Raw genomic sequence first — 20533 nt, forward strand, 5'->3', positions numbered from 1 at the left:
CGGACTACACTTCCCAGAGGCCCCCGCGCGCGGCCCCTCAGAGGCCGCGGGGAAGTAAGGCGCACATCTTTCCGGGCGCAGACGGAGCTGGGATTGAATACTGTAATGTCCATCTCTTCCAATAAGTCACAGCGCTCCTCTTGCGCCTGGGCATGTTGGTTGGGGCGGGATACAGCATATATCGCTCAGAAAAGACCCGGCTTTGGGGGCGCGGCTTGCACTCCTGTGGAAGAGGGCAATACGTAAACAGATCAACAAAATAATTTCAGAGAGAGAAACATCGATTTGTTGTTTCACTTATTTATACATTCATAGGTTGATTCTTGTGTGTGCCCTGACGGGGGATTGGACCTACAACCTTGGCATTTCAGGACTACACTAACCAACTGAACTACCCAAGTGTGGACTTTGAGTGTGTTGGGAGCCACTGGATTAGCAGCAGCAATGGAATCACTACTACGAGGGGAGAAACCAAATGAATCACTTACTACTAGGAGGGGAGAAACTTTTCCTGTTGTCCCAGAAATGGTAACCAGGACCCCGGGCTGAGATTAAATTATTCTGCATTCTAAAGAGAGATAAAACATTTGGGGATAGATACTGTCAGATCTTACAAACGGGTTAGGAGCTGAATTTGCCCGGCTACTGTTATTAATCATGGCCCAACATCACCCCATTACCCCTATAAAGAGATTAGGATGGGAGAAAGAAAAGGAAGAATTCCTCAGAGTAGCAATGCCTCCACCTAGTGGGGAATGTGATATTCTACTGCTCACCTCCGAGATGAATGTAAGAAAGCAAGCCGCTCAAACACTGACAGCACGCAGAGAAGGGGAGGGTTTATATACTACCCAGTGCTTCCCAGATCAAGGGAAAGGGGAATTAGAGAACAGGCTGAGTGTAAGGAGAGCAACGTGAGTATTCATTGTTTGTGTAGTAAGTGGATGAACTGGAAAATAATTGAGCTTTAACCAGCTGGCCCCTGGGGTGGGGGTGAGGGCAGCTCAGAACTGTAAGAAGTTTTGGGATTAACTGGGGGAGACTGAAGTGGAGCCAGATCTCCCAAGTCAGGTATCCGTGGGTTTCTCTAAGGAACTCACAAATGCACGTCTGCTCCCACCAGTGTGGCTAAGCAACTTTAGTGGTGGATGAAATTGTTTTTTAAATCTCTTAAAATGCATTGGTAAGCTGGAAAATTCATAAGGCATGCACCGAGGCCAAAAATTAGGCAAAAATGATAACTTAGAGAGGTAGATGAAACACTGAGAGCTAGTTTTCACCTGGAAATCATTTGCCAAAGAGCTTTGTTTTTCATGGTCCTATAGGCACCAGGTGAAACTCAAGTGCCATACACACACATATCAATACAAACTGGAACTTCAAGACCCTGGCCAGTGTGGCTCAGTTGGTTGGACCATCGTCCCATATACAAAAAGGTGGCAGGTTCAATACCTGGTAAGGGCACATACCGAGATTGTGGGTTTGATCCCTGGTTGTGGCACATGAGGGAGGCAAGCAATCGATATTTCTATCTCACATTAATATTTTTCCTCTCTCCTTTCCTCTTTCTAAAATCAATGAGAAAAAACATTTTTAATTGGTACTCCAAGGGTGGACACAGGTAAATTGCCTATTTCAAACCTTGGAACCTGAGAATTTGTTAAGTATAAGCTGGTCCCTATGTGGATTTGCAGTCTGAATTCACAGTCCCTAGGTCCTCTAAAAAGCTGTAAACTGAGAATGTATGTATTGGTCCCAGCTAACAGTGCTTCCAGGAACCTGGCAGAAGTGAACACACATCCTGCCTGGAGGAACTGGCCTTCAGCCCAGGCTTCCCCAAATATGATACCAAGAAATATGAGTTCAGAGTCTTGAATTACAAAACACATATAAGAAACAAGGACCCACGAATGACAGACAGTAGGAGAAAATAGCAGAATCAGATTCATAACAACCTCTAATATAGGGAGATTGGCAGGGGCCTCCAGGTGCCCCAGTGGTGCCCCCAAACCTCTTCACACACTGGGTCCTTTGTCCCTGTCTGGGCCTTTGCTTGAAACTGATGGCTACTGACTTGGTGGTATCCGGGACGCCATGCTTGGGCGTTCTCCGAACCTACCTGCCTTTTCTATGAATAACATAGCGTCATGGTCCTCGGTTACCATGGCGACCCGCCAGCTGGCTTAACCTCTGTTGCCCCCTAGTGGACACCCAGGACACCTGCAAATCCATCATTTCCCTTGAGGGGCGTGTGTTCCTCTTGGCAGCTCTGTCCAGAGAGAGGTGATGGCTTGTGACATGGTCCGCTGTACTGCTAGACTAGACCCTGTCCTTAGCCTTGGCTTCAGTGAGTCCGCTCCCCACTCCGCGTCTTTAACCATTTGTCTTCTCTGCCCTGGGGCCAGGCTTCTCTGTCTTTGTCACCTAGACACAATAGCCCTAACCAGCCAACCCTTTCAACCAGGCTCCTGGGGACATAAGAAGGGCTTTTACCCAGGTACTTCCACAGCCCCTTAAAGACTGCAAAGTCTGATGTGATGTAAACTAAAATACCCTTCCCTTGGCCAGCCTCCCCCGCCCCCCGCCCCGCCCCATCCCGCCCCGCCCCTAAGCAGCCCTAGATCCAGACCTCAGCTTCTGGAGCTACTTCTCCATATGGACCTTGTCCAGCCTTAGGATGAGATCCCATAGACAGGACAGCCTGGCCAGAATCCAGGTGGGCATGAGTGTGGTGGTAGTGGTGGTGGTGGTGGGGAGCATCCCCAGAGCTGGACACGGCAGCCTTAGGTGGGAGATGGGCAAGCATAGAGACAAGCTGACCCTTGGGGGTGGAGACGAGCAGTGACAAGGTTGGTGGAACAGGATGTTTGAGGAGCATGCATGGGGAAGACCCACTACAGCCTGAGCCAGAAAGAATGGCTCCTTGGGGAAAGTGATGCTGAATTGAGCTCTAAGGATGAATAGGCATCTGTAGTTGGAGTAGAGATTTCAGTGGTGGTGAGCTTTAGGTGGGCTAACAGGTCCTCTCTTCAGAGTTTTCCTTCCTGAGGGATTATTTCTCATCAGTGATCCACTGATCCTGCATCTCTTTCTTGCCCTTTTCCTCTTCTAATCCTCTCCCCCTTTCCTGGGCAATCTCCTCCAGCCTCATGATTGTAACCAGCACCCCTTTGCTACATGTGATCCATTGTACCATGTCACATGTAGTCTCTTCTACCCGGACTGCTTCTGACTTGCTTGCCTACCTAGTGAACTCTTATTCATCCTTCAAAACCCAGCTTAATGTTTACTCCTTTCTGGTGCCTTCTCAGAACTACCTTCCAACCATGCATTTTCATTCCACAAATTTCCATTGAGCACCAAGTGTTAGGTTCAGAATGTGGCCCTACATTGTAACTTTCTATTTACTTGACTGTCTCCCCAGTTGACCAGGATCTCCTGGGGGCAGGGGCAGGTAGGGCTGAGTCATTTGTTTTCTTAATCCTTAGGCTTTAACATGCACTCCATGAGTGAATGAATGGCTGGATGAATGAATATAAGTACAGCTCCTCATTGTAAAACAACAAACAAGAAACACCCAAGTCAACAGGGCTGGCATTCTCCGGTTCGCATTTCGATCCCCTAACACTGTCCCAAAAGAACTTGGCCATATGTTATTAAATTAAAGTGAATTAAAATTTGCTTGAAATAACCACACACTCCCCCGCTTCCCTGAGCCTATAATGACCAGATTACATCTCCTCCAGGCACAGAAGTTTGACATTTCATTGCAAAGTCATTTTCTTCCCATTTCCTTATGTTGCTAAAATATTCTATTTCTCTTCACATTCCCTTTGTGTTCCCATTACTCATGTTTAGTTAAATTTTTCTGCTGTCATTTAATCATCTGAGATAGGCCTTGCCAGTGTGGACGTTCTTAGGGTACTGCCTGGCCTTCCAGACCATCTGTCTCCTCCTGGGCCAGCTGAGAACAGGACCCAGATCCCTCCCCCAGGGCTTCTGGCCTGACCCTCGGACCCTAGGTTTCTCTCCAGTGCAACTCGGACTCAGGCCCTCCCTCCCTTACACCCACTGCCTTCCTCTCTTCAGCCTTCTCCTCTTCTGTTTCCTGGGGCAAAGGTTTTCATTCTGCCTCCAGGCCTGGCACTACCTGAAACGCTTTTGGTCACAGTGAGCAAGGGGCCTCATAATTCTCTCAATGGGTTCCCCGATTAAGTCCTTCACAGGAAAAATACACAACAGGGCAGCCCATGTGGGGGTTGCTTGGTGCCTGCTTGGGACACTGCCACCATCATGCTCCTGTGGCTGGGACACCTTTCTCCCTCTCACCCACCCACCTGGCCTCACAGTGGAGGGGTGGGAACAATTCTCCCTGAAGAGAGTTGGCACAGCCCAGAAAGGCCCGTTTTGGCTTGGAGTGGAATCCCGGGGTGGCTCTCGATAACTGTGTCACTTAGGGGTTGCCTTGGGGACTTAGGGCTTGGGACTTGTCAGGACAGGGGCAGTGGGAGGCAGGATCAGAAGCCCGGGATGGCTTCTATGTATGGGGTTCTTGCAGCGTGCTGGACTTGGGGGCATATTGGAGGCTTGGGGTTGTGACTCTCCTGTCCCCAGGTGGTAGTGCAGGATGCTTCTCCTCACCTCAAGCTTGGGGAAAGAGGCATCTGTAAGACACTCAAAAAGCTCAACATATGTCCTCTGGAGCTTCAGGGATACAGTGAACTGGGCCGGCTGATGCCAGAGAAATCTCAGTGGCAGGAGACAGGGGAGCAGATGGCTTCGCCAGGCAGCTAGGAAAGTAGCCGTGTTGGGACCACGTGCAGAGGTCATGAGGGCAAAGGATGAGCAAATATCTTCAGTGGATGAGAGGTGGCCGCTGACATGAGAGAGCCAGAGTAGGGTCATCTTCCAGCCTGATCTAGGAAGTCTCCTGGAGGAAGAAAGCCAGAAGTCACTGCCAGGCCAGAGAGTAAATAAAGAAGGGGTCATGTGGGGACGTAGCTTAAATTTCATCCAGGGGCAAGAAAAAACATTAGCTCCGTAGTATACATTTAAAAGACACAGTGAGACAAAGACAAATTGTTTTATGGTTCTATTCTATGAGTCATGTTTGTAGGGCTACACATAAATTATCTTCATTTTCTCTTTAATGAAATATACTTCATCCTTGTGTCAATTCAACATATATTCATATTTCTAGAACAAGATCATATCTCCAGCCTACACTCATCTACGTTTTCTATGATCTCTAGTTGCATCTAGGTAAAAAAGATCTATTATCTTTATTATTTCCCAAATAGTATATGGTCTTCAACTCTTATGTCATTTAATTTTCACGACAGTCCTAGAAGGGAAGGGCTCAGAAATTGAGAAAGGCCCTGGCCGGTTTTGCTCAATGATTAGAGTGTTGGCCCACACACCAAAGAGTTGAGGGTCCCATTCCCAGTCAAGGGCACATACCTCGGTTGCAGGTTCAATCCCCCACCCTGGTCGAGGCACAAGTGGGAGGCAGCCAATCAGTGTGTGTGACATTGATGTTCTCTCTCTCTCTCTCTCTCTCTCCTCTCCCCTCCCTTCCACTCTCACTAAAAAATCAATGGAAAAAATATCCTCACTCCTCAGGTGAGGTTTAACAATAAAAATAAATAAAATAAAAAGAAATTGAGAAAGGGGCTCAAGGGTACACAGGAATAAATGGCAGAGTCAGGTTTAATGGAAAAAGTCAGGCCCGGGGCTGGGGTGAGGGCAGGGGCAAAGGTGGTGCCATTTGGGGGAAATGAGGGGCTTCAGCAGCCTTTCCTCCATCCCCACCCCCATTCTTAGTATTGGCAGCTGTTGTTGAGACAAGTTCCCAAAGGGGCCTTCTGACAAACGCCTACAGGACAGTAGCCCTGCAGCCGCTCAGGACTTTGACAAAGTGCATGAGGCACTCTGTTCCCTGGACACCTTCACGAAGGGGCCAGCAGGGCGCCTCCTTGGATTATACTGGCTCTTAAGCTACTAGGTCCACTGTCATGAGCAGATGAATACAGAACTGTGCTGTGTGCGTTCAGGTTTTGCAGGGAGCAGGAACCAAAGGCCCATTTGCAGAGGGGCATTGCCCAGAGCCAGGAGACTGGCGAGGAGGCCCAGGCCCAGTACCAGGGAGATGCTGCCTGAGACTAGACAGTTCCCGGGAGGCTTGGCAGGCTCTCACGTTTAGTTCTACCCCAGGATCTCCTGGGTCCCTGCCGGGACATGTGTGCTCTTGTAACCGTGGCTGTTGATGGTTCTATTCTCACATCAACCTGTCTCTCTTTATAAAAAAATAAAAATATTTTTTTTATTGATTTCAGAGAAGAAGGGAGAGGGAGAGAGAGATTGAAACATCAATGATGAGAGAAAAATCACTGACCAGCTGCCTCCTGCAGGCCCCACACTGGGGATTGAGCCCACAACCCAGTCATAAGCCCTGAGCGGGAATCAAACCGTGACCTCCTGGTTCATAGGTCGATGCTCGACCACTGAGCCACGCTGGCTGGGCAACATGTCTCTAAGAAAGAAACTAAATAACTGGATTTCATAAAAAAATTTACAATTCCATGATTGCACTGGCCCACACCAGATTCTTCCTTTTTTAATGCCACTTACTGATTGGTATTATACTCCCAAGAGGGCCATGGGCCCTTGTTCCTGCCATTTTGTTTCCTTAGAACAGATGCGGAAATGGGCAGGCCGGCCTAAAAGCAACTCCTCGTGCAGACATGTGGCTATCACTTGCAATAGGATAGAATAAAGGCCCGCGGGTTTTTCTTAGCAGCATCTGCCCAGTGGTCAGAGGATGTCTGCCAGGGCCTCAGACACAGCTGACGTGGAACTGGCTCTGAAGGGGTGGGTCTTGTATTACCTTTCCTGGGACCTCACGGGTGATTTAACATGAGTCTGGAAGAGGCCACATCAGGGATGTCTCGTGGCTGTTATTTTAAATCAGAAGCTTTTCTTTCAGTTTCTCCAGTGAGAGGGTTTCAACAGGTGTTGAAAAGTCGGAGGTAGCAGAGGGTAAGCTACAATAAGCAGCGTGTGTCTGGCGTTTTATTTGATTTGACTTGCTTTCCTGGCCACGAGAACTGGGAGCCAGGAATAAAAAGCACAGTCTGTGGAAGTGACAGCTCCCTGCAGCATGTCTCTGACTCCCTCCAGCCCAAGGGTTTACCCTACAGCCACAGAACCGGGTGAAGGGAGATGGCCAAGGACTCATGTCAGATACGCACAGCATGGGGGATTGCTTTTTATTGCGTTTGAAAAGCCCCAGCAAAATCTCTTTCCCAAACTTTCCACGATCAGGCAAAGGACTGATTTATAAAGCACGAGTCCAACTGGGCCAGCTCTCCTGGCCAGCTAAAATTGGCCTGAAAAATAAAGTAATTTGTGGTTGTCAGATCTTAAATGAAATGATTCAAATACTACTGCGGCTGATTAAAGGCCTTTATTCAATTTCCTCTTGACCACATGTTCTGTGAAGGCAGGAGAGATACTGTTTCTAGAAAAAAGGCAATATTCAGAGGCTGTTGGTCTAACCTAATGGATGGTGTTTATTAAATATGGTTGCCCCTCCCTTTCTGATGAAAGGTGAGCCTACAATGGAGGAAATGACTGTTTGTTTAACTATGAATGCCTCTCCCCCGGCCAGCCATCTGGGTAGGAGCCTCCACAGTGAACCAGGCTGGGTGCCCGAGGAATTTTAAGGACCCTTAAACAACCTCTAGGCAACAAAAATAAAGGTCAACAAAATGAAACTCAAGATGAGAAAACAGAAAAAAGAAAAAGAGAATCTGGGACTGCAGCAGACAGTCTAATAGTAGAACCCGAATCACCCAGGGCACCAGGGGAAGGGACGGCCTTTTGTACTGGCCACCTTAGTGCCCTTTGTTCTTGGCCCGTGAGGGGACCATGACCCAGAGCAGCCAATCCAGATGTATGATGAGCCCTGGCATAAAACAGATGAGCTGGCCTGGGGGTGTGAGTGAAGAGCTGCAGCAATGGGCAGTTAGCAGCTGGTACAGACACTGTGAGGAAAGGGAGGGGCCAGGAGATGGTCAGATCAGCAGTATGTTCAGATATGAAGAGGCAGAAGTTGTCAGGAAGCAGAAGGTAGGAGAAAGGGAAAGGAAACTCAGAGTGAAGGGGGGAACAAAGGGACAGTTGGTTGGGAGAGAGAAGAGAACAAGTTCGGAGACAGACCCTGTGACCCTGGGAGAGAGATGGAGAATCCAGCTGGCCCCCATCCAGGTGTCTCAGTTTCTGCTCATCCTGGAAACAAATTCACCCCTTCTTCTTCTTCTTCTTCTTTTTTTAAAAAAATATATTTTTATTGATTTCAGAGAGGAAGGAAGAGCGGGAGAGAGAGATAGAAACATCCATGATGAGAGAGAACCATGGATTGGCTGCCTCCTGCAAGTCTCCCACTGAGGATCGAGCCCACAACCCGGGCATGTGCCCTTGACCGGAACCGAACCTGGGACCCTTCAGTTTGTAGGCCCAATGCTCTATCCGTTGAGCCAAACCAGCCAGGGCTTCACCCCTTCTTAAGGAAGCTAAGCAGGACTCAAAAGAGCCCCAGTGGACACAAGAATCAACAAAAGTTTTCCAGCACTGAACAAAGGAAGTTCACCATATGAAGTACATGCAGGTTTTAGAGAGTGATTCATCTAATTTCAAAGGGATGTGATGAGATCAAAACAGTAGGGAAGGGAATGGCTTTCTGGCCACAGCAGGTAGGTGGTAGGCCCTGGGAAAGAACTGGGTTCCCCTCCTCCAGGGCGGCCTGATACCCCTCTGACCTTACTCTGACCTTCCTGGGCTTCTGTTTCTGGAGGAAAAGAGGCCACGCAGAGCGGTCTGGTCCTCCTACCCCAGGCCACAGACAGGGAACTCACTGAAGGGAAGTTCACTGTGAATTCTAAGTGCCTCAAGATCTAGTGCAGCAGGGAGACCACGGAGATCTGGGCACCCAGCACCCCCAGGGCCCATCGGTAGGTGCAGATGACTCATCCAGAATTCCTTTGGGCCCCTGTGCAGGCTTCCCTTTCAGAGTCTGGGCCTGGGTTAGATAAGATGGTCCCTCCTGATAGTTAAACATCCCTTAATGCATTTAACTGGGCTAAACTTTGCCGCTGTCCCAGCCCAGAGGCAGGAATCTGATCAGTTGGGGATCCTAACCCAAATATTAGTGGGGGCTTTCCTTCCCACTTTCCCAGATTATCCCATTCTCTCCTGAGACTCATGGGGAAGTTGTCACATGGGACTAGTTGCAGGGAAGTTGTGAATGTCCAGGGCAAAAGCAGGTGTTATCCCCATTTAGTGGTTAGCAGGCAAGTCTCAATTCAAGGAAAAGAGTTGGCTTCACCTCTTTGAACCCCTAGCCTGACCCTGGGCATAGGCGAAGGACCACAGCAGCTAGAGGAGAGCCCGCCACCTCTTGTACTGGCCTCAGGGACTTTGCCCTTTGGCTGGAATGCTCTTTCCACAGATGACCATAAGGATCCATCCCACACTGAAGCCCTGATTGGGTGGCTCAGTTGGCTGGAGTGTTGTCCCGTGCACCAAAATGGTTTCAGGTTTGATTCCCAGTCAGGGCTCATACCTAGGTTTCAGGTTCAATCAATCCCCAGTGTACATTGATGTTTCTCTTTCTCTCATTCTCTCCCTCCCTCCCTCCCTCCCTCCCTCCCTCCCTCCCTCCCTCTCTCTCTAAAATCAATGAAAATACATGCTTGGGTGAAGATTAAAAAACTCCACTTGATATTATTTTATTATTTTTTATTTATTGATTTTAGAGAGAGGGAGGGAGACACAAAGAGAAACATCGACCTGCTGCTCCACTCGTCCATGCATTCACTGGTTGCTTCTGCATGAGCCCAGACCAGGGATTGAACCTACAACCCTGGCACATCAGGATGATGCTCCAACCAACTGAGATTCACGGCCAGGGCTCCCTCTTTCTTCAGGTCCCTGCTCAAAGCACTTTACTACCCGTCATAGAATATGGTTATATGTTTCTTGTCTGTCTCTCTCCACTGGAGTGTAAGTTTCCTGTTTTATGTGTTTTGGTAGCCGTTCCCCTGAACCTAGAATAGGACCTGGATCATAGTATGCATTTGATAAATACTTGTGGAGTAAATTATTGAATTAATTATTTTAATATACACTTTGGTTTTTAGTCAGAGTGTTCATTTTTCATATGCTGAGAATAAGTCTAGTGTAGCGAGTCAGGCCATTCTCCTGCCATTATTGTATGGGCTTGAGAAAGTCACTTAACCTCCTGTGCCTCAGTTTACTCATCAGTAGAATGGGAATACTTTACCCCTCCCTAATAGCACTGTCAAGAGATTTTAAAGTTGATGGGCTTGCAACAGATCCTGCCCATGTAAACATCAGCTTAACGTTTTACTGGGATTTGTGTTTCATTTCAACCTGTGCTTTGTCCATTTTCATAGGGATTATTTTTCCAGTTGATGGGCAGGAAGTTTGTTGGCCAGAGCCCCTGTGCTGCCCAACCGTAGCCCGCACAGCCTCCAGGGGGCGCCCAGGGACCACGCTTCCCGGAAGAGGCGGCCCGCGGTATCCAGACCGACAACTCCAGCCGGAGCCCCAACTGGGTCCACTTGGGTTGTCCCCTTCGTCCCGGATCCTCTCCCCACTCCCCCACCCAAGGATGAGGAGGGGTCCGGCAGGTGGCTGACGCGTCATCTGAGGACCACAGCCTCCCGGTTAGGTCCCCGCTTCATCCCACCTGGCGCTTCCCAACCAATGTTGGATGGTGCCATCGCCCAGGGCGACCCTGCGGAAGCCAGCGAGGCTCTCACCCAAGGGTCTTGGAGGTCGCCCCCTGCTGGCTGCCCACAATGGGGCGGGGATGGGAGAGGGGGAGGGGGAGGGGGAGGGATGAAGTCCCAGTTATTTTACTAGAAAGAACTTTGCACGTTAATGTCTTCACCAGTATTTAGCTGTGACCCGAGGAACTGGGGGCTGGGGCGGAACCCCAAGTGGGGTAGGAGGAGAGGAAGGCTGCAGGGTGGGGATTCCTAGTGGCCTGCTGACCAGACCTGTGGTAAGCAGCTAGATGGACATAGCAGAGCAAGGAGGATGGACCTGGTACCGAAGGTCACCAGGGCAAAGAGCCCCAGGTGCCTTGCCTAGCAACGCGCAAAACCGGGAAAACAAGGATCGCACCCCAGAGTAACCTTGCCTCTCCTAGCATGTTGCTAGTCATGCGTTCCAATAAAGGGGCCAGAAAATAGCCCTTAAGCATTAATCTCCCAGGACAGTGAGGTTCTGAGCCACATCAAATACATGTAGGCCCCAGTGGTGTTTCAGTTCCAGGCCCAGAAAAGCAGCAAAACCAGACAAGCCTGACCTCAGGACCAGCTGCATTAACCAATGACCCACTGACCTGGCTCCTACCAATCCGCGAAGACCTAGACCTGAAAGGGCACACCTGGAAAGCTGATGAATATTCTATTGAGATCCTCCCCTGGGACCGCCCCTAAACTCTCCACCCTCAACAAGCCCTTAAGCTGGAGGACCCAACGTGGTCTCCCTTTGGGGCCTGCACCATTCCAGGCCCCTACCCTCCACCCCCCATTACCTTTGCCCTTCTCTTTCCTAAGCTCTAAGGACCTTTCTTCTCCTCTCTAACTTGTTTCCTGACCCCGTTTCTAAATAATCTTTCTCTTATAGTTAGAGCCTTGGCTCTGAATTCTTTCCTTGCCAGAACTCAAGTACCAAGGTTACAGAACCAAAGTCCGGTCTGACTCCATTGGTCTAACACCTGGTGCCGTTCTTACCACCACCAAAGTAAGATCACCAGGCAGCAGCTCCCCACCCCAAGGTAGAGTTACTAGGCAGGGGCCATAGGTGACAGCACCCGGGGTGAGGGATGGAGATGATGGAGTTCAGGGGCCTGAGAGGGAGGCAGAGAGATGGCTCCAGGGTCCCAACCAGAAATGAAGGGGCACAAAATCCTTGGATCTATGGGCCAGAGGCCTCCACGGGGCAGAGGGTGAGGAAGATACAGGGTGCTCAGTTCTGACTGAGGTGTTACCTTAGTAGCCAAGACTACAGCATTAGGTCTGGACATGGCAGGAAGTGGCAGGGACATTAAGGAAGCTTGTGACCTGGATGATGGGATGGGTCATTCACACCCTGCAAGAGTTACCCAAGGCGAAGATAGGTCTTTGAGGTGAGAAAGGGTGAGCCAGGGCCCAGAGCAAGGGCTGGGAAAGAGAGAACAGCATGTAGGAGCTTCAGAGGCTGGGGGGCGGGGTGGGGTAGGGGCGTGTTCAGGGGCACAGGAGCCATGGTCTACAGAGGCACTGGAGAGGGCTCGGAGAAGGAGCAGCAACCCCAGGGGCTGTAGGGAAGCTGTGGTGGGAGGAGACAGATTCAAAGCAAGAGATGGAAGGAGAGGCTGAGCATGTGTCTATGGAAGATGGCTCCTGTTTTAACAGGTAGGAGGACTGCAGATGGGGAAGGGGGTTTATGAGACTTCAGAGGATGGAAGGACAGGAGGGAGTGACCAAGGGTATGAGGGTGGGAGGCTGGACAGAACCAGAGTAGCAGAGACCTCACTTGGCTGCTGCTTCCCAGGACCCATTTTCTATTAAGAATGCCCTGAACCATGACAGGTCCTTAGAGAGAGCAAGTCAGGGCTCTCAGTGCATGTGAAGGAGCCCCACGGAGGAGCCCCACACGTGAGAACGCTTCTGGAAGCATTAAGTGCTTTAAAAGGCCCACTGCTTGGCATGTCGGCCCCATTAGAGGGAACATTTTCTCACAATGGAGGCATGAGTAGGTTGTTTGATGGTAATTGCTTTCTTAACCCATAGAGAAAATGCATCACAAACCTACCACAATTAAATAAAGTGGTCACATTCCTCTTTTTTGATTTAGAGCTATTTAGAAGTATTAGCTACCAACTTTGCTTCCAGGGTTATTTTTTTTTTTCTTTCATACTGAAACTTATTTTCTTTTGAACCCCATAAAACATTCTAAGTGCTCCAGGAGGGAGGAATGAAAAGATGCTTGCATTTCCAGCTCTGCAGCCAACCATCACGCTCAAATAATACCCTCAATGTGTAACCTGGGAGTTTAATATTCTCACATATTCATAATTATGCAGAAATAGCCCCAAAGAAATGTTCCGTTTATTCATAGCTGGATAATTATTGGCATTCAACTCTCACAACCTCAGAGCTGCTTCTCAAAGTTCAGTGGTGTCCCTGTGCGACCCAAGGCATGCTGGGTATGTGGAATCCGTGGGCAGATCCCTGAGGGGCAAAGAGATGGCCTGGAGAGCGCTCAGCTCTCCCTAGCCCACTGCAGCCCCCTTCCACTAGGCAGGACTTACCCTTCCCCAGAGCATGAAAAGTCCAGACCTGACATGCAAATAGCCCTCCACTGGTCATAGAGAAAAGCCGGTATGTTGCACAAACACACACATACAAGGAGGACTCGGTTATTCCCTAGAATCCTTTAGTCATCCATGGATGAAGTCCGAAGTCCAGGGGTAGTCTCAGATGTTCCCTGTAAACGGGTGCTGTGGTCAGATAAGCATGCAAAGCGCTGCAACTTCTCTCTCTATGCCTCTTTGGACAGGCACAATGCATACCCGCCATGAATACATTTTCTCTTTCCTGTTGGCTCTCCCGCTGTTCCCTTTGCTCCAAGCACATTTCCAGAAAAATATCATGAAAACTATTTCCTGAATAATTACTCACCTCCTCTCCACCCACCTACATACATCTTTCCTGCTCTGAAGTGTCAGTTGATCTGATTTCTTTAAGTGGACCTCACTGCATTCACCAGTCAGGTGGAGTTACATTAAGGGACCTGCCAGCCGAGGCTGGCGGCAAAGGATCTGGGCACCAGCCCTCACTTTACCCGGCCTCCTGCCCCCTAGGCTCCTCTGTCCACATTGTGGTCACCTTCCCACTTCTCCTGGGCTAGGAGTACAAGGCTGCATGGGACACCTTGTCCTTCTTCCCCTGAATCCAGACTGCCTCAGCTTAGACCTTGCAACCTGATTTAAAATCCTCTTTAGTGAGATCAGCTAGTATGGTCTCAGCTGCAGGTTACAGAAAACCCAACCCAAACTAGCACAAATGACAAAGGCATTGGATTGGCTCATGTAACCTCAGAGTCCAGAGGTGACTGAGGCTCCAGCCGAGGTTCAGGCCTGACGACTCTGGAATTCTCTCAGTCCTGCCTGCTTCTGGCTATGGGCTTCATCCCCAGCATGGCCACATCCAAGGCCACAAAGGGCTCAAAACTATTCCGAACCCATGTGCATACTGACTGTCCAGTCGAGTCAGTGGGTCTTTCAGGAAAACATTTCCCTACAGTTTCATCAAAAGTCCCTCTGGTCTGATTGGCCCAGATTGGGTCTGATGTCCACCCCTTAGCCAATCGCTGTGGCCAGGTGGATGGGACGTGCTGATTGGCTCCACTGCAGCTTGGGGAGGGTGGGAAGTCCACAGGCTGCATAAGGAAAGGGTGGGCATCCAGATAAAATGTGGAATACAGCACTAAGGGAAGAGGGAATGGATGCTAGGAGGCACACAATAGCAAATGTCCACTTCTCTGGGTAACTTGACTTCAAGCCCTTCCCCTTCTCTCTCAGAAGTAAAGATCAACCTTTTCCTCTGTGAATCTCAATACAAAGCTTTCCAAGAAGGGCCTTGCAGGTCTTGTGTCCCCAGCGCCTGGAACACTGGCTAGCCAACCAGGTGCTCCGTCAGTATGAGTGGAAGGAAGGGATCAAAGGGAGGGAGAAACAGGAAAGCCAGCTTCTCATTTGCTGGGGTGGGGCAGGTGGCTCTGGGGTTCTTGGTGAGTTGACAGGCGGAGACAGCCCTGTGATCAACAGAGCCTGCGGGCTAAGGCCCCGATGACACATGCCCTCCCCCACAAGACTCACTTCTGAGATGGGAAGGAGGATGGGAAGCTTTTACCAACAGAACTGTGTGTGCTTGTCATGTAAAGTATTCCACTACCCCAGCTGCAGGGACAATTCAGTGAAATTCTGGAAGCATTTGTGGAACACTACCTTATGCCAGGCCCAGCCATGGGCTCTGCAGAGCCGACAATAAGTGGACAAGGCACAGCTAGTCCGTACCCTGTGTGGTTGTACAGCCTGGTGGATACAATCACAATGAAGCCAGGACGAACACAGTGGGGACTCCATCCCCAGAGGTGGAGGAGCCCCCTCACGCACACCCTGCATCGCTTCAGGCCTCTCTCAGCAGCCAGAACAATCCCTAAGTGCCTTCACATAGCTATCAGGTGGTCTGGACACTTTCCTTTTATGAACATACAATTGGTGACAAATAATTTCAAACCTTCCTGTTTTCACCTTAGATGTGAAGGCTTAGAGGGAAGCGCACCTCCCCAATTTTCCTTGGACACAACGTTCAGTTCTCTTGAGAACTCTTCTTAGTAAGAGGAATAAAATTTTTCTGCAGTAAAATAATCTGTTGCTCCAATTTGAAAACTGCTTTAACCTCTATGGACAATTATGAAGTGGATGCGCGTTAATGTCAAGGGCAATGTACGGGCCAGTGGACGCCTAGGTCAGGTGTTGGGGCAGCAAGGAGAGATCTTGCGGCCTCCTAAAGTCAGCTCCCATTTCCCCAGAAACAGAAAGAGGAATTGAATGAATAAGAGCCACACAGCACCATGTAAAATGTGAGACACATGAGGACGTCATTAATAACCTCATTATTAATGGGGACTTCATTTATAATCTCATGTGGTGTGGAGGGTCTTAGTTGACAAATTTTTCAGAGTGTCTGACATTTTTGTTGAAACTACTTAGCAGCCCTTCCCAGATGACTCATCCAGTGAGACCCCTTGAACCCTCTGAGTCTGGAAACAGCTGGGTCACCTGAAGAGGGGCCCTCTTGGGGTCAGGACCCAGGGTCTTTAGTGGGAGTTCATGTCAGTGACTCCTCTAGGGCATTGCTTCTCCCTCCCAAGCTACTCTGATTCCATCACCAGACTGAAATGTAGTCATTCACTTTGCAAATGTTTCTTGGGCACCTACTGTGTTTCAAGTTCTGTTCTAGGTGTGGGGTCTGAAACACTGGGCAGCTTAATTCTCGGGACAGTCGCACTGAAAGGGGTCTCCATGTTCTCTCCCATTTTTCTCAGCCCACTAACGAGGAGGTGTCACTGGGAGAGAAATGTCTGAATTAAGTATTAATAGTTTTGTACTGCTGCTGTAACGGATCATTAGTGGCTAAAACAGATGGTTCTGGAGGTCAGAAGTCCAAAATCAGTATCACTCGGTTAAAGTCAAGGTGTTGGCAGAGCTGATTCCTTTTGGATGGTCTGAGGGGAGAGTCCTTGCCTTTTCGGCTTTTGGTGGCCACTTGTATTTCTTGGCTTGTGGCCCCTTCCTCCATCTTCAGAGTACATCATTCCAACCTCTGCTTCTGTCATTACATCACCTTTCCAGCTTCCTTTTTTGACCTTGCCCTCCTCTTCTAAGGACACTGTGATGACATTTAGGACTCCCCCACTCACTCCCTGGTCACCCCTAGAGCCACACTCTGGCTTCAGGAAGGGATTCTCTCTTCTTGGGGCCCAGAGATCAGTCCTGACAAGGCTTGTAGCCAGATATCAGGTTTTCTAAAAGTCATCTGTCTCAGAAATAGCTTGCCTTCAGGCACCGCTGTGTCCTTCACTGTGGTCAGCCCTGTTGGTGTTGCCATCAACCCCTCCCAGCCAATAGCAGTTGTCCAGTGGGGCCCCCTATGATCACCTTCCTGCCTCAATGTGGGCACTTGGTTCCCACACTGGATCACCCAGACATCTCTACATGGGCTGTTTCACAGTCCCGCTTGGTCTGGGACTGAGGAGTTTCCTGGGATGTAGGACTTTCAGTGTTAAAACCAGGATCAACCAAACTGGCCTGGTTGATCACACTATCTTCACACATCAGAATCCAGAGGCTTCTCAATCCAGAAGTCTCTCTCTCCTCCAGTATAAAGGCTAGCTTCATTTCTGGCCCCAAGATTAATTTCCAGGATAGTTACCTAAGGGAACTATGGTTTCAGGGGCAACTGCCCCTAACCCCCTAACTAGAAAGTCATCAAATAATCTGAGAGGGGGTCCATGTCCCAAAGTCTGGGGAGCTCTGTCCTGGGCATTATCCCCTTGTTAGAGCTAAAATAAAACAGACTTCCTTGACAACCAAGCTTGCTGCAGGCAACTCAATAAGATCTGTACAGAGGCCCTAAACAGTGAAGTGCCTGACAACGAAAAGGTAAACATATCGACTATTGTGCATCTTCTGTGTGTCCACTGCTAGGGTACACAGGCAGGGGAGGTGGATACCCTAGGACAGTGATGGCGAACCTTTTGAGCTCGGCGTGTCAGCATTTTGAAAAACCCTAACTTAACTCTGGTGCTGTGTCACATATAGAAATTTTTTGATATTTGCAACCATAGTAAAACAAAGATTTATATTTTTGATATTTATTTTATATATTTAAATTCCATTTAACAAAGAAAAATCAACCAAAAAAATGAGTTTGTGTGTCATAGGTTCGCCATCACTGCCCTAGGACTTACGTCCTTAAGGACTTGCTCACTCTAAAATCTGGGGGTCCCAGTTATTTCCTACTGGGACATACGGCTTGACTTGAAATCTGAATGTTGAGGTGGGACCTATAAAGAGGTTAAAACTAGACTCTACCTACCCTTTACATCTCTTCAAGGAAAAGGCTTTCCTGGGAGCAATCTCCGCTTCCTGACGGCACACTCCTTTCCTGGGGTCAACTCCTAACTTTATGAAAACACAAGGACATCAGTAATCTTGTAATCCCGCCCCCCATGCCTAGGTCAAGATTTCTTATGAGCCAAATAAGCCCTATCTGTAGGTAAAACATTGCCATCGAGGTGAGAATGAAATTTCCAATCCACATTTCTTCCTGGGTAGACAGTGTTGCTAGAACACATGTGGGCTTTGCTCATTGACATGTGAAGTGGGCAAATGCATAGCTGGTGCCATCTACCTTCCAGGCGGCCTCGCCAGGTATTGGGAGGGTGTCCCTGGAGAAATCTCATGAGCTTTATGGGAAGAATCCCCAGTGACTCTCAAGTTCATCTCCTTTGTTTGATGAGGTGAACAAACTGAGGCCCAAGAAGGCTGGAGGGTTGCCCAGGAAGCCATTAGAGCAGGATCGGGGACTGAGTGGTAAACCGAGTCTGGGCTCCTGATCCCTAGGGCAACATTCCTTTCAGATCGATTAATTAGGGAAAAGACCAGTAGTGTCAGCTAACAGTGATGGAACCTGGATGAACTTCCTGCACTTGGCTAATTGCTTCCTGGGCCTTATGTCATTTACTAGGGGGAACAACTGTCCTTGTTCATCAACTACCGAGGGGCTAAGCAGGAAAGTACCAAACAGGGACAAGCTGTTCACTCTACATTTAAAACCCTCGCAAAACCTTATGAAGGAGCCACTATTGCTGCTTTCTTCTTAAGGATAAGCGAAACCGAGGTGTAGAGATGTTACATGTTTAAGGTCTCAGAATCGGCATTGGAACTCAGGAAACTCAAGTCTAGGCCACACCAGCTTAACCCTCAACTTATAAATGACACCTTTCCTAAAAGAGAGGAATCTTGTGAAATGTGGCTTGTGGATATATGTATTTGGGTGATTTTTTTTTCTAGAAAACGAGCTTAAAGGCACTCGTCAGATTTCTAAAGGGGCCCAGGACCCCATTGAGGCTGAAGAGAAAGTCTGTGGGTGGCAGAACAAAAGCTGCCACTCTGAGCTCACTTCCCTTTTACTCTGAAGACACAAGTGTTCAACTGCAAGGCTGGGCACAATCAGAAAAACATACAAGGGTGGGGGCTGTGCAATGCTGGACCGGGTCCCGAGGATTTGAGAAATCGCCTTCCCTGCAAGTATTTGCAAAGGGGAGAGTCCCTCGTTTAGCTGCCACGACTCAAGCCTGACCTCCACGGGGCTCTGGGGATGTGACCCCTTGAGGACCTCAATTTGGGGAGGCAGGAAGAAGCTTCTGAGCTGTACCAGCTCAGCAAGGCCACTTCCCCTCCTGCCTGCTTTGGTCAGCAAGCACAGGGAGCTTTGGGATTCCACTGGGAAGGGCTTTTCTAAGATGCACCATACAAGTGTGTACTGACTGGGTGGATGCTCACAATTTGAAGGACTGTGCTACTTGTTTTATGGGAAAAGAACTCATTCATTTCTGACCATAGCCTTATGAGGTAGATACTATCTTAGGTCCCCCCTTTACAGGATAAACTGAGGTTTAAAGCTGCTCATGGGCTTGCGGAGGTCACCCAGCTGGTAAGGACTGGCTCTGGGCTTTGAATCTAGGCAGTCTGACGCCAACCATCCCTTTTTCAAACAGTTGGCTGCTTGCTTCTTCAGCCATCATGGTCTCCTGGTGGACTATTCCTGTTCCTCCAGTCAGATTGCAAGGGGCACTCTTGTCAGATCTCAAGGTCTCTCCTCCTGCTTGGTGCTTACCCAGGCTGCAGGGCCACTCTGGGAACACTACGCCCACCAGCATGGTGACAGGGATCAGCACCCCTGCGGGAAGGATGGAAAGTGAGATGAGAGAGAGAGAGAAAACAAGGCCTCCCTACGCCCTGCCTGTGTGCCGCTCCCCAGGATGAACCTAGAGAAGCCAAGAGTGAGGGGCCCACAGCTACTCAGCCCCGTGGGGAAGCAGGAGGTCTTCACCTGCACAGCTAGAAGGAAAGCTCTGGCCCTGGGAAGGAAGGGCTCTCTGCCCAACCAGGTGCATTCCGGTCCTTCCTCCCACTTTGGCTGGGGTCGGGGGGAGTCGCCATCCCACACAGCATCCAGATGAGTATCCTGTAAGCTAATGGCTCTTCCCCAGTGCCCAAATAACCCCCTGAGACCCGGCTTGCATATCCATGGCTACCCTGTAGAGCTGTAAAGTTTGCTAGCTGCACAAGGCTGCAAAGCCAAAGGGACTCACAGGGCTGAGGTCCGGCTCTGCTCACCAAGCCATGTGCCCTGGCAGGAGGCTACATTCGCCTGAAGGAAAGGATACCCTTCTCCCATTTTCACAAAGGCACCATATGGGCAGATGAAAGCCTTGCATTCATCTATCTGCCTCCTGGATAGCTCCATTTGGTATCTGACAGGCATCTCAAATGTTGCATGACCAATACTGAACCCTTGCTTTCTGGCCCCCTCACCTACTTATCCCCGCCTGCCCCTTCTCAGTGATTGGCACCTCCGTTCATCCAGTTACTCAGCCCCAAATTGGACTCTTCTTCTTTCACTGCCGTTCACATCCAAACTGGCAGCAAATCCATCAGCATCACGTTCAAGCCAGCCAACCCCCCTGTCCTCTGTGGAAGAAGAGGGGGCCACATACTAACCCTGAAAATCTCAGGGGAGGCCTGCATGGTGGCCATACAAACTCAGAGACCTACAGTAACCACAGAGGATGGTCTGAAATTAAAACTTCTTAACCAAAAGTG

The 20533-nt window shown here is 49.4% G+C and overlaps 1 protein-coding gene across 1 annotated transcript in view; it reads right to left on the bottom strand.

Moving 5' to 3' along the window:
* ZFP90 (ZFP90 zinc finger protein) overlaps window positions 1-20533 on the bottom strand; it is an 85143-nt gene that overhangs the window by 15684 nt on the left and 48926 nt on the right. The window contains exons 3-4 of the mRNA XM_070397854.1: window positions 4642-4930; window positions 66-223 (exon numbers count right to left, since the gene is read on the bottom strand). Coding sequence (XP_070253955.1) covers window positions 66-223; window positions 4642-4930 — 447 coding nt within the window. The remainder of the gene's footprint in view (window positions 1-65; window positions 224-4641; window positions 4931-20533) is intronic.

This window comes from Myotis yumanensis, unplaced genomic scaffold, assembly GCF_028538775.1.
Source record: "Myotis yumanensis isolate MYYU_CA2020_CCGP unplaced genomic scaffold, mMyoYum1.0.hap1 SCAF_18, whole genome shotgun sequence".
Lineage (NCBI taxonomy): Eukaryota > Metazoa > Chordata > Mammalia > Chiroptera > Vespertilionidae > Myotis > Myotis yumanensis.